The 13,921-nt window shown below is 41.3% G+C and overlaps 1 protein-coding gene across 3 annotated transcripts in view; it reads left to right on the top strand.

Moving 5' to 3' along the window:
* The window catches only part of LOC138249750 (signal peptide, CUB and EGF-like domain-containing protein 1), a 325,594-nt gene that overhangs the window by 258,417 nt on the left and 53,256 nt on the right, over window positions 1-13,921 (top strand). For all 3 annotated transcript variants that reach the window (XM_069203825.1, XM_069203833.1, XM_069203816.1), the window contains 2 exons: window positions 7,735-7,798; window positions 11,657-11,745. In XM_069203825.1, coding sequence (XP_069059926.1) covers window positions 7,735-7,798; window positions 11,657-11,745 — 153 coding nt within the window. The remainder of the gene's footprint in view (window positions 1-7,734; window positions 7,799-11,656; window positions 11,746-13,921) is intronic.

The raw sequence follows: 13,921 nt of genomic DNA on the forward strand, positions 1-13,921 counted from the left end.
TCAAGAAATTGCTAATGCTTCTATTCGACTTCTTTTTGCTTTCTTGTTATGCTGGATATGCTGGCTTAGTAGACAAATGCAGTCACAACATGAATTTGTGTTTGACCACTTGGTCACAGGTTCAGATCCCAGTGGGCCACTCAGCCTTTTATCCTTTTGAGGTGTATAAAATGAGTACCATTTAGTTGGGTAACATTACACATGTTTTTTCAGTCCGCGCCAAATCACCCTGCTGGGATGAACATGCGGTTTACAAACATGTTTTGCTCTGTCTTCCCCTTTGTGATCACAGTTCTCCAGATTGGGCCCAGCTTGACTGGTTACATTCCTAAATATAATAATCTTCATGTGCACTGTTTTCGAGTACCTCTTTAGGTCTAGCATGCAAGCGCTCTGACATGTTGTAATCTCTGCAGGCTTTTAACCACGCCCACCGCACGCCCATCACTATCACTCATTCATGGGCTTGCCTTTCGAAAATCCTGGTAAATGCTTTACATTTGTCCCTCCTTGGGACAGTTTTGTAACCGCCTTGGCCATCGACCCTGTTTCATGGATAATTGCATGATTGACGATAAATTTGACTGTGAGCAAACTTCTTTTTCCTTTTGTATCTCTCCTTCGCGCTCACGCGCATGCCGGCTGTGGCACTTTTGAGTCAGCTCGCTTAGGTCAACTGTTTTACTTTTCATTTTCAATTTATGTAGCAAGAAAAGTACAGTTAAGCATTTATAACACTAATAGTTCTAACTTGAGCAAACGCGAGACCCATTGCATTGCAAATGCTTGTTTTCCTTGTTATGGCCTACGTTTGCTCCTTTTCTCTGCCTCCCTGTATGTTCTTGCTGCTCACTTTCTCGTCCTCCAAAATAATTCTGATTGAAAACCGGTTCACTAGTTTGTCACAAATGAGGCCACAATGTATGAGGATGAACTGGTTATTTAACGGTAGTAGCTCTGGTGCTAACAAGCCATTAGGGCTTCTTCCATTTTCAACTCATTGTCATTCCCACCTCAGTGATGCATACATTACCTGCTGCCTGCATTTGTAATTAAGGGTTCTGTTATACAAGGGGACTTGAAGTGTAGGGCCAGCGGCGTATGAAGCGAAACGTTTGCAAGTCCCATGCACTTGCAGCATAATGCAGTCACTTGTGGCGAGTTTCGTGGACACAGTTTTCTAACTGTGCATGTTACTGCAGTACTCAGAAACGTACCTATGATTGAACCCACCTTTTGTTAATGAACCAAGGCCTTAGTTGCACTGGAAATTATGACTGCCGGTAAGGCTTACATGGATTGTACCGTTTGTGCATGTAAACCAGAGTAATACACATAGCAGTGGTTGGTTTGCACCCTTGTGGTAAATGCCTGCTGCATCTCAGCAGCACGCGTTGAATACTAGCTGCCTCCAAATCCTCCTATTATATGCCTTTAGGAATGTTGGCTGATACTAAGGAATTTTGTAAAAGTAAGGTGATATGTGGAACTTGAGTGCTTCTACCCTGTGTAACATACACAATTGTATTATTTTCTTTGTGACGTGAGCTAGTCTCCCCCCGCTTTTCTTTTTTGCTGTAAGCCTTTGCATCATTGAAATGTTTTACTGGCTTTGTTTTCTATCTATGGTGATGATATCCTGATTCTTCTCAAGCTACACAGTCAGGCAGTCCCCATATCTTAGCAGACCACTGAAATCCTGTCTCCCATTGAGGCACCTTAGCTAGAGAACAGATGGCCTGAACTCAACCAGAGATAATTTTTTACTAATTCACAAGAGTAGATTTGATAATACTAACATCCAAACTGCACCTGATTACTCCACATGCTCCCCACGGGCTCCCTGTAGCTACTAAAGATCAACGTGCTTTGTATAATTCACAAAACAATAAACCATCAATGGCTTCTGTAAGGTTACCTGGAGAGAGCTTTCACTGGATGCCATACCACCACAACAGCCTTTTACAGTTACTGGAATGCAGAATGGGGGCATGTCAGGAAACATACTAAAGTGGTTCACCTCTTTTGCACAAAATTGCTTACAACAAATCAAGTTGAGTGGCACACTTTCAAATGTGTCCCCAGTAAGATGTGGAGACCTCAAGCATCCTCCATCTCCCCCGCACTCTACAACCTGCATATAGAACTGCTGAAGGAGAACTTCAAACCTTGCGTACCACATGTATGCTTAGGACACCCAGCTAAATTTGAAGGTTTCCATCTTAGAGGATATAATCCAACTTGGTGACCCTGTAGTGAAAACTCAGAACTGACTGTCATTAAACCAACTCAAACCGAATTGCCTGGAAACTGAATGCCTATTTTTCCCCCTTCCCACAGTCCCTTATACTAGAATGGATTAAATACCTTCACACCCTCAAATGCAAATTAGTCATCATCCAATCAACAAAATCCTTTGCGATAACCCTAGATAAAAACCTTAACATGCAAGCACGCATCAGCTCAGCCACATGCTCTCCAACATAACCTCCTCAAGATCATCTCTTCTCCAAACTTCAGGACCACTGTTTGATCCCTAGTAGTATCCAGACTGGACAATGGTAGTGCAACCTCAATAGGATTACTAAAATCACAAACTGCACCACTGAAGACTACCCTTAATGTCTCAGCCGGTGACAGGAACGAGACCTTTCAACCATATCACACCATCTATCTTCACTGGCTCCCATTTGATGCTGCAACACATATGAAGACAGAATGCCTGACTCACAAAATCTTGTACTTTGATGCACCTTACACAAAAGCTCATGATCTCAGATGGCAGCCACTCCCTATGCAGTACTAGCACCCTTCTACTGGAGACTCCAATATTCAGAAAAAAGAAGGCCTACATCTTCACCTTCTCAGGATCTGCCTGTGAATTTAAAAAACTCTATCTTCTGAGACTCAAACCTATCACCTTCAAGAAAAATGGTAAAAGGATTCTACTTTGCAAATTCCTACCATAATCATCAGGCGTCAATCCAGGACCACCTGACATCCTTTCTTTGAGACTTAGCGTTCATTAACTTCGCTATTGCACCTCCAGAGAGCGAGATGATAGACAATGACCTGTTTTGGACCTGCTGCTTTATGAGATATGTGATGTAAAGGTTTTATTAAATTCTCTGCACAGTGCTCTGATACCCTTGGGTCGTGTTTACGCTTTATAGAGCTCGGTAAATAAACAGAGTGAAGGCAGTCATCGGTTATTTTGTCATTATTAAGAATTGGTTAAATGCACTGCCATTCATAATGCATGGAGTTCCTGTGCACTCGTAATTTTATTGGTATAGTAGGTGAATGAGTCCACTAAGAGGTGACATATTTTTTTGCCGTGCAGTTGAGGTGGTTAACTACCTAGATTTTCCCTTCACAGTCCATTATTTGAGACTGAAACTCCATTGTGCGTTGTTACTCTATTAATATTGGATTTCTTTCTTGTCCGGATGAGCAGAGCTAGAGCTCGGGCTCTCCCAACTAATCACCTTCGTCAAATATGATGAGCTTGAATTGGTTTGAGAACTATCTTCCTCAGTGGATTGTATAGGAAAATTTCGTTGTTCTTTGGTTGTTCAGTCACTGAGACTGTGCCATGGCTTGGAAATGACTGAGGAGAAGTTTGCCAGTTGTGTATTGGGTGTGGTGAATGAGAGAACACATAAGCCACATTGCAGAATTTCTGTTGTGCATGCTCGTCCCCACCTTCTATCAGTTGGAGGCTCAATTGATAACTCTACCCATCCAAGTTACCTGAACCCAGAGGACTGGGAAGACATCTTGACTCATTAACACGTGTAGACTCTTCACTCAGCCAGCCATACTGGTTAATGACTCAAACATGCTGCATGTTCTATCGTGCACAGCAGTGTCTACTAATCCTGATCCCTGTATCTGGCTGTCGGTAGCATCGGATGACCCAGCTCATCCTAGTTGTCATCCCTGTCAGGCCATCTGGGGTATTTAAGAGCACTATAGGCCATCCTAGATGTTTGTGTACTCTTTGGTTCTACCATGAAGATGCCCTGTTTTGGTTCTGAAATATTCCTTATTGTGAATGATTGAAAAGATGGAACATAATGGTAAAGTGTCGTAGATTACAGTTGCATTGAGAATGTTCTAAAAATAATCTGAGATTAAAGTATGAGTTGTTGCTGTGCAATAAACTGTGACTCTTATAACCTATTTCAATTATCTAACTTACCAGCTCCAAAAAAGTATCTCAGCAGCCACTGGTGTATGTGATCCAGCATCCATGAAACTGTAGTCGAGGTGCTTGGATGACGTGGGGTGTGCAAATGAAAATGTTTTCAGTATATTCTCATGTTTAATAAATACTATGATGACATGTAAACAACGATACAAAAACAAACAATAGAGGCCCCCTCCTGTGATTTGCATATTTCCACAAATAAGAAACTTCACAAAATTCCTCAGGTGTATATCTGTAAAACTACAGACATCCTGAATGTGCATGTATACTCCCCTATACTTCTTTTAGGCTTTTTCAAAATAGACAGGAAGCAAGGATTGTGGACGTGCGTTTTCACATGAACCATTTGTGTTTTTTTCCTCCAATTGTACAATCCTTTTCCAGATGCAGAATTTAATTTCTATACATTTACATAAAATGCCAGGCCTGGTGCCCAGCCATCAGTGCCACCAAGTTATGTACGCTCAATGGATGTGAAAACTATTGGGAATATTGAAGAATACTCACAACGTATGGCTTTGAATTTTCTTCCTGGCCACTCATTTGTCCTTCCCATGTAAACACTTGTATTCCAACATCCAACTGTATCGCTAAAGCTACAAAGTATCTGACTTGTTAGCATTTCTTCAAGGTTATGAATACCATGTTCAGGGTGTAAATATCAGCAGATCCTGCTTCTTTGAAACAGGTCATGTTATTTACACACACCAATGGCCCGTTTTGCTATGTTGAATGAAAACTTGCAAATTATTTTGTGGCTTGGGCCCACAAGAATCAGTTTGATGGCTCTTTTTCCAGATTGTCTTTTATTATCTAGGAATGTATGTAACTTGTATTGTGAAATTCTAGCTAACCACAGAATGTACATGACCAAGTGTTTGCAGCGAGATAAGGGTTACCAATTGCAGAGTAACACGCCAAATACAAGATGGAGCAGTGAGGTTACTAGAGATGATCTTGTCAACATAGGAAATTTGGGAACGGATGATGCTACTTTGTCGGACACACAAGCAACAGGCGACAAATCTCTCTAATGGGAGAGTGCAGAAGTAACACAATGTGGTATCGATTGAAACGATGGGCCTTCGATATCTTTTGGAATCAGAAAAGAGATGGACCCTGCCAGATCTGGCCCAGGATAGACTTCCAGACCTATGGTACACACATAGCAAAGGCCAGACTGGCAATGATGTCATTTTGCAGGGCTGGGGGTTGCTTGCGGACCACAATGGGTTATTTACAAGGGCTGAGTTTGCTTTCCTGTCTGGCCCTACATCTCTTATTCTCTTTCTGGTCTACTGCTTGGCAATACTGCTGCTGCAGGTTGATTCGTTTCTAAGGAGTGGTATCACTATATTGACTACTAAATATCCACCTGCAGCAATACTGACTAGCATAATGTTGTCATTATAAGTAAATATGGAGTTGGAATAGGAAACCTTCACTCTCCTTTGTTGGCCTACCTGACAATATAGTAGAGATCCACACTGGTTCAAGTAAATATTTTTGTATTCAATATTGACATGCATCCCCTTCTAGACACGACCGGACGCCTTGACTGGGATTCTGGTGGGCAGAGTGTGTCTGTGGAGATCACTAGGAATAGGTGCGATTTAGTCGCAAGTTGTATGGTAGTCACGTATAAGAATGCAACACCAGCCATGTCGGTGACCAGATCCAAATGACTGCTGGAAAACGGTCATTGAATCTTTACTTCGTCACGATTATCATTTGTGGAACAGAGAACAGAAATGTAAGAATACCCCGATCAGAACCTAAAATACCAACCTGTTTTTACTTAGCTCAAATATTTCTGATCAATTTTACCTGTGCGTAGTGTGTCCCAAGTTTGATCGCACATGTCCTACAACAGTATAGGCAAATGGTGTTACTGACCAATCAGTAGGCCTTTTGAGATGGGAAATACGACTAGCTATAGTCCATGATGGCTTCTCTTGTTTTTGCTTATGTGAGTGAGGCAGTCAGTGGTCCACCAACAATTCTAAAAGATAAAGGTCTCTGCGTTGGTGGTTTTAGGCTAATGGATCAATTCCTCATAAATGCTGCCTTCTTCTGCCCTCTCAAAGAAGCCCACCATCTCCCTGTCAAGCCCTTCTCCATCTGGTTGTGCCAGGATATGATGTGACCATAATTAGAACCAGGTCGACACTGATCTTAATACAGACGGTAAGTATGGATATTTCTTTTCGATGTGTATAAAAGAAAGCATACACAGAGGTTATTAATAGAGACTACTTCTGGGTGAAGGTAGACGGAAGTACTGGGGAGACTATAGCTTGTATGAGTCTTGGGCATAGCACAGGTTCATGCAGTCCCTGCGGCCCAAGGGTGTTGGGGTGGGGAGGAGCTAACCCTTCAGGTGCCCCCATTTCACCTAAGACCAATGAATACCTGTGTGATATTGGAGACGCGGGGGTCCCCCTGAAGAATGGGAAGAGGGGACCTATCATTTTACAATACTCCACTGGTTTGAGCCCCATTTGCGTTTGAAGTAGATTTTACGGTATGGATGCGTTCTTTCTTAAAAAGACTACCTGCACAAAGATGTTTCCAGATAGTGTGTACTAAATCTGCATATTGTGTGTTTAGGTCATACGTGTTTCTTTCGCTTTAATCTTCTTTGCTTTCCGTTTTACTAGGCTCATTAAGCCTTACTGCATCCTACTATGTTTCTAAACTTCTGATGACAGCAACCTGGAGCGAATAGAAGCACCTTGTGGTGTATTTGTTTTTTTTCCCCACTGAAGTAGTACTTCTTAAAATGTGTTTTTCACTGCCCGAGGTTGGCAACCCAAGAATAAAACATCTCATTGGTTACTCCATTCCCCTTCGCCTTCCAGTGAAAGATGGTGGCCACCTAACGAGTATTTCAATCTTGAAAGAACTGTCCCACGTTGACCCTCAAGATAGGTTTAATTGATACTCTTAGCATCAAAACCCTTTAGAGGAGGGGACAACGCCACTGAGACACAAGTTCCACTTGCTAGACCTCACAGAGTCCTAGACCTCAGACAAGTCTAATAGTATCATAGAAGAGCTGCTCACATCGAGCTACAAGTTCACCCTAGAGAAGAGAGGACGGATTACATGCTGTGCACCAAGATTTGTGATCATCATGTAATTGAATTTATCCTTTTTGTGCTGCATTGCGCTGGTGCGCAAAATCTGTCTCTGCTGAAAATCACAGGCCAAGTTTTTGTACGAAAACGTTTTAGTGGTTATTTAAAGTTGAACATAAGACTGTTTTAGTCTCTAATTCGTAAAACAGTGGCACTTTGGGGTGTAACTCATAACTTTCCACAAGTTGCATTTTGGCTGGACAGAACTCTTAATTAGATATTTATGTTACGGGGTAGACAAGGTTAATTGCAATAAGGGAATACGTTTGTTTACTTTTTTACACTGAAAAAGTAATTGTGAAAATGAGTTTTCTTGAATTTGCAAACCGTGTGTGTGTGTTATTGATAAGCCCTGTCTGTCTTTTTTTATTTTTTTTACAGGATATTATACCTCTGAACAAAATTCTGCGTTCTGCTTGCCCTGCCAAGAAGGATCATTTTGCAAGTAAGAGAACAGGCTCTTTTGCATCATTTGGGAATTTAGCTTTTTAAAATGTTCAGTCACAGAAGTCTCGAATTTCCGGAGTCCATGCAGGAGTAGATCACTCAAACCAAGTTTTTTTCTGTGAATTCTGTGATTTGCACTCCTTTTTTATATAATTAGTAAATCAGAACTACAAGTGACAGAATGCCACAAATCTTTTGCCAGGTGACCAACTCACACTGGGATCTGGGAAAATGGTGAGTTCTGCATTCGCGCTATGCGCAGATCTGTAAGTCAGCTCTTATTAGAAAAAGTCTCCTACATTTTCACAGAGATGTTTTATGGCATTGGTAAAGAGAGCAATTACCTAGGGGCCCCATCTTCCAATCACCACCCCTGGAAAGTGAATGTTCTCTCTAGTTTACATCTGCCTATTCCATTTCTCTAGCTAAACATATCTCCCTACACCTAAATCTACCTCTGACACTGTTACAACCCAGTGTCATCTTAAGGATTTTTGGGGTCCCAGGCGCGACACATTTTGACTGTTTTTATGACCCTGTTGAAGTTTAACATATAACTTAGTATTGTTTGGCATCACAGAGGCTTGTATTAGCGGCAAATGGGAGACAAAATTCAAATTTGATCCGTACAGCATCCCACTCCCTCCTCCTCCAAAATATGGATTGCCCAGGACCCTTAAAGTCCTTAAAATGACACTGCATTTTGATCACACCCACTAAGGAAGGTAATGGAAATTCCATTTCTGCGAATGACAGTTGTTTTGCAAAGGACTGCCTCCACAAACTGAACTGCACTGGCTCTCTAGGAAATAGACACCCTTTATGAGGAGTCTCTATGCAGGATTGGCAAAGACTGCACTTGGAACAAGCCAATTGAAATGTTTTTGTCATCTGGGTTCTTCTCTTGATCAAAACGTTCGAAGTTGGTGTGGGAACAAAACATTCTAAGCTGGTGAGGGAGCACTGGTGTTTAGGAAGAAAGAGGTAGCCTGGATGAATCTTTAGTTATGATCACAAGATGAAGATGTACTCTGGCAGAAACTGTTTTTGCATGTCAGGTAGGCTGGGAGCATTTGTTTTTTCTCTACAGGACTCCCTGTATTGTTGTATGGTTCTTAGAACAATGTGTACATTTAAATATAGGGTGTGCATTCTTGCCATGTCCATTGTTTGCATGAATAAAGGGGGCATCTAGTGTACAGAACAAAACATTATTACATCTCTAATTATCACAAACAATAAGCCTTACTGAATGTTGCTGTGCTTGGGTTTTGAGACCTATAGTGACAGAATTCCCCAGATGACCCCTATATCGTTGACCCAAAGTTGTTCAGAGGTCCATTGATTAGTGTGATTTCTGTAGCACAGGAGACACAATGTGAACACACTAACTCACCCACTCCAAAAGCATACTAGAGATTTGCTGTAGGCTAGGCACGATACCATTGTCTTTGGAAGCATTTGGGATGAATGAATCTGTGACATTCCACAATGCTTTCCAGCCTAAGCCCGCAAGCGTGAAATTTGCAGTAGGTTCTTTCAAAAGCTGCTTTACATACCTGGTCACTTAAGTGCAAATCATTTTGGGGCCAAATCACAAATACATTCATAGCATGTTAAGTAGTACTTTCATCATACTACTTCATATATTCTTTGAGTCGGCCCTAAAACATCTAAAATGGCATTCAGGAAATATTCATATATAGTTAGTACAAGGAATGTGCTCTAATAGAGCTTTTACTAATAGGAAGTTGGACATTTCAGGGCAAATTCACAAAGGCTTTTATGAGTATGCCAAGTAGTACTTCTGTAGCACAGGATTGGTACCAATAAACACCTCATGTCAATAAACAGGTGTAATGGATACAAAACTAATCCTACAAAGAATTGGTCTGCAAAAGACACAAGGGCCTCTCTTAGAGAGAACAATGGTAAAATTCAAGCAAAAGGTCTAGGCGCTTCGTCTTATCACTGGGTAGCAAATTGAAAGACTTCATGGTCATGCTAATGAGAAATGGGTAGAGAAATTAATTATAGAGAAAATGTGCATGTTTGAAAAATGTGCCCTCGGGGTATGATCACCATGTGTACTAATATAACTGGAACTTTATGAAATAAATGAAAATATATGAGAAAAATGTAGTAATATGTCATATTGAAATGTATAACCTGTATTTTACTTCAACTTGTAGTGATAACTTAGCCGAACTTAAGGGCTTAGTCTCCCTAGGCCTCGCACACTGAGAGCAGAAACAATAACCACATTTGCAAAGAAGCTACTACGAACTAGTCTTGACCCAGCCGATGTTAAAGTTGCTTAGCTAGAATTTTCTGCAAATGTACCGGCGGACAGGAGATGATGAAGACAATTTGATACAATTATGTGTAGAGTAGGCTAAGTGTACTTTCCCACGACTTGAACAATAAAGGCACTGACTGAAGAGGAACATGCAACAATTTTGATACCTAAAGAGCCGGATGATGAGGACATTGTAAAGTGGACCAATCCGCATCTTGTGAATGGACTGATATAGAAATTTGTAGATTCGGTAAACAAATACTAAAGGTTAAAGTTATATCTGCTGACTGGCTGACCAATTAGGAATTAGGGGGATGGACTGGGAGACCCTAATAAAAAGTGACAAGGGTCTAAAACTTCAGCTGATGCGGGAAGATGCGAGGGGTGAATTGATGACGTCAGGAGACGCTGTTCGAGGTTCTGTCGTTGCGCTCATAATCTGTGAGCCTGATGCCTGGATGACTAACTGATGACCCGAAGACTGACTTGTTGATGATCCATCCTGGATAGGTAGCTATGTAAATACAACTGACGAAGTTGTGCCTTTTCTTCTAGGTACCAACTGCGCTGATTTTTAAAATTCTCACTTAGATCCATTTTTTACAAATGTATGTTTTCTCTAAAATATTTTCACATGAAGACCCACATGCTGATGCTAATCTAGGTTAGGTAGGCTGTTAAGGGTGACGATTGACCGTGACAATTGACTGACAAACTTATTTGCTGAACTCTGCTATTAATGCTGGTATTCTTGGCCTATGGAATTGCGTTCCGCATATGTTCTTGAAGTGATGATGTTTTCTATTAATTAATTAATAAATTGAATGGATTGAATAAAGATTGAACTAACAGATGATTTAGAATTGTAATCAATAGAGAAATAAAATTGTTTAACTCATTACTGAGTTGTGGTTATTCATGAGTAGATGATTTTAAGCTGTTTTCCATAGAATGTTTTCTTGATTATTGATGTTAGCTATCGATTCAGTAGTCACTGCATGACTAGGATACTCCATGCGATATAAAAGGTTCATCGACCTATACGCGTCCCCTTGTAAGTTTACTTACTAAGGACCAGGCGCGCTATCAGTACCAATAAACACCTAATTTCAATAACAGGTGTAATGGATACAAAGAATTGGTCTGCAAAAGACACAAAGGGCCTCTCTTAGAGAGAACAATGGTAAAATTAAAGCAAAAGGTCTAGGTGCTTCGTCTTATCACTTGGAAGCAAATGGAAAGACTTCATGGTCATGCAGCCATTACCTGCTTCAAAGCAATTTTTTATTCTTATTTGATTACATCGCTGCCAAGCTATATTTCTATTTCAGAATATTAAAACAAGTACAACCTTTTTCACAGCTTGAAAGAAGATGGCCATAAACTTAAATGGCAAAATAGAACAAGGTCTTGTTCAGTGTACTGCAAATATGTTTGAGTATGTTAGTGAGATTTTGTGTTTCGACTCAGAATAATTTTGAATGAATTATTTGCTAAATATCTAAATTAGGCAGTGTGGTATTTAAATGCATACTTACCTATGTTTCCTTCTTGCAGTACAGATGGCTGTAGCAAGTGCACATCGTGTTCACCTGGGGAGGAAGCCTTGACTGAAGGAACTGTTAATTGTACATCTTGCCCACCAGGTAAATGTATTTGAGATATTGGTGGCAGAACAGTTTGTCAATTCACCAAATTCTTGGAAATATTAGAAGTGACACCACAGGCTGGTTGAATACTCAATTGGAATCGGCGGAAATTACATTACATGACCTTTAACATGCCATGATGAAATTGGCATAAAGTATATTGTATAGGTGGACTAAGGCAAACCTGCACACTGTTCGAGCTTCTAGGGTTTGACATAAGTCCTGTATGTGGATAATTACCCTCAAAGCCTCAAACTGCAGAGGCTTAATAAAACCTTCACTGACATAAAATTTGCTTAGATGTTTTTCTCCCTGCTACAATTATGGCTCAGGATGGTCCAGACAACGCCCTAGTGTGCGGTGCAGAAAGCATTGCTTAGGAATTTGGGGGCGCGGTGATTGGAGTCAAAAGTCAGGCATGGTTTTAGGTGTGCTGCAACCCACCAACAGAAATTGCCTCAGATCCAAGATGGCTGGCTGCCTATCTTTCTGCTCCAGTGCAGTTCCAGTTCCATGTACTAGTATCCAGAGCATGAGGTGGCGGTGGCAGGCTTTAGAGAGGCAGTGCCTCTGCTCAGGAGTCCAGCAGACTTACCACTGGTGCAGGCCTGCATTGCCTCAGTGTCGAGAGTGCTCGGCTTCCAAAACCTAAACTTATATTAAGAGTGCCTCACTTTCCTGAGCTGCTAACTTGACAGGTTGCGACAATACAGATGATAGACTGCTTCCCCTTAGAGATCCAGATTCAGAGTGGGAGCGCTTCCAGAGGGCTGAAACGGGAGTGGTGCCTAGAAGCATGGGTAGGGCCGAGTCTGGGGAGGCTGGGCCATGCGGTTGCTATATGGCCACTGTTGTCCTTCAGCTATGTTGCGCTGAACTGCTTTTACTCTGCTGATGGCTTACACATTTTCATAATGATGCCCCCTGGAGAAATTAAGTAGAAGCCGACAAAATGGAGGAACAACTTCTATGCCATGAAGCACCCAACAACCAGAGAAGCCAGAGACTGTGACGATGGATCACCAGAGAATAGTCAGGTGCCCTCATACAGGGTCAATAAATGTCAGTCCTGAAGGGGAGCTCTATGAAGTGTACAGGAAGGGAAATGTCTGCACTTAAAAGAACATTTTAGGATTTAGGGGGTGTGCAGCTGAGACAGATCAAATGTCTGAAGACTGCCTTAACACCTGATGGGGAGGGAACTTGCTGCACCGATTCATGAAGACACAGCTGCTTGAACTCAGAGGTTCAAGGATTATACAATTCCATTGACTGTTAATTGTAACCCAAAGTGAAGCCAAGGTAAGAGATTCTTAAAGTGTGAGCAGAATGTCTGGGATATTGTAGTTTACTTAAATCAGTAGCCCTGATATAGGTTGGTGAGCAACATTTCCTGAGACATAGTTCTATTGGGTAGTACTAAGATGATGTTTTGGATATGTTTGCTTTCCATTAATGTAAAATGACTCCTGTAAGTTTTTACCCACCTATCTAACCATTTTCTTTTTTTGTTTAACCAAAGCTTTTTTTCTGAGATGGTATGGGTTTCGTCGTTTGAGACTATATGACATATGTATTTTTGAGAATTCTTACAGTTGTCCATTCATATAGTCCTGATGAGTAAGTGATGGAGGGAAAAACATATTCATAGTGACAGCAAAGTACCGTATCTGGTTGGATTACGCTCCCTACCTCGTTCAGAGTCTGGTATAGAAGTAAAAGAGGGAGGACGTCAAGATGAACACACACAGTGGCACATAGTAGTGTGATATGCCTTAGCTAGTGTGTGGAATAAATGCCTTTGAGGGAGTGAGTGCCTAAGCCCTCCGTCGTTTTGATTTGTGGTGGGTTCATACCCCAGAAGCTGTGATTTTTCCATGGAGGATAAGGGTAAGGGCAGATGGGGGAAAATGTTTTTTCGCTTTCAAGCTTCTTTAGACAGAGAAGAAATTAACAGGGTCTCGCACAAACAGAACAAGGTCATGATTACACCAGTGACTCGTTTATTTTGACAGGCCCACATGATTTGCAGTGAGCCCATTCCAGGACTTAGACCAAATATAACACATATTACATCCATTGTTAGGATTGATATGGCCCAGGCTTCCATGGAGAAACAACTATTGACAGCAAATTTGTCAATACAAGTGGTGTCTGCATAGGTATTGTCACT

This window comes from Pleurodeles waltl, chromosome 1_2 (genome assembly GCF_031143425.1).
Source record: "Pleurodeles waltl isolate 20211129_DDA chromosome 1_2, aPleWal1.hap1.20221129, whole genome shotgun sequence".
NCBI lineage: Eukaryota > Metazoa > Chordata > Amphibia > Caudata > Salamandridae > Pleurodeles > Pleurodeles waltl.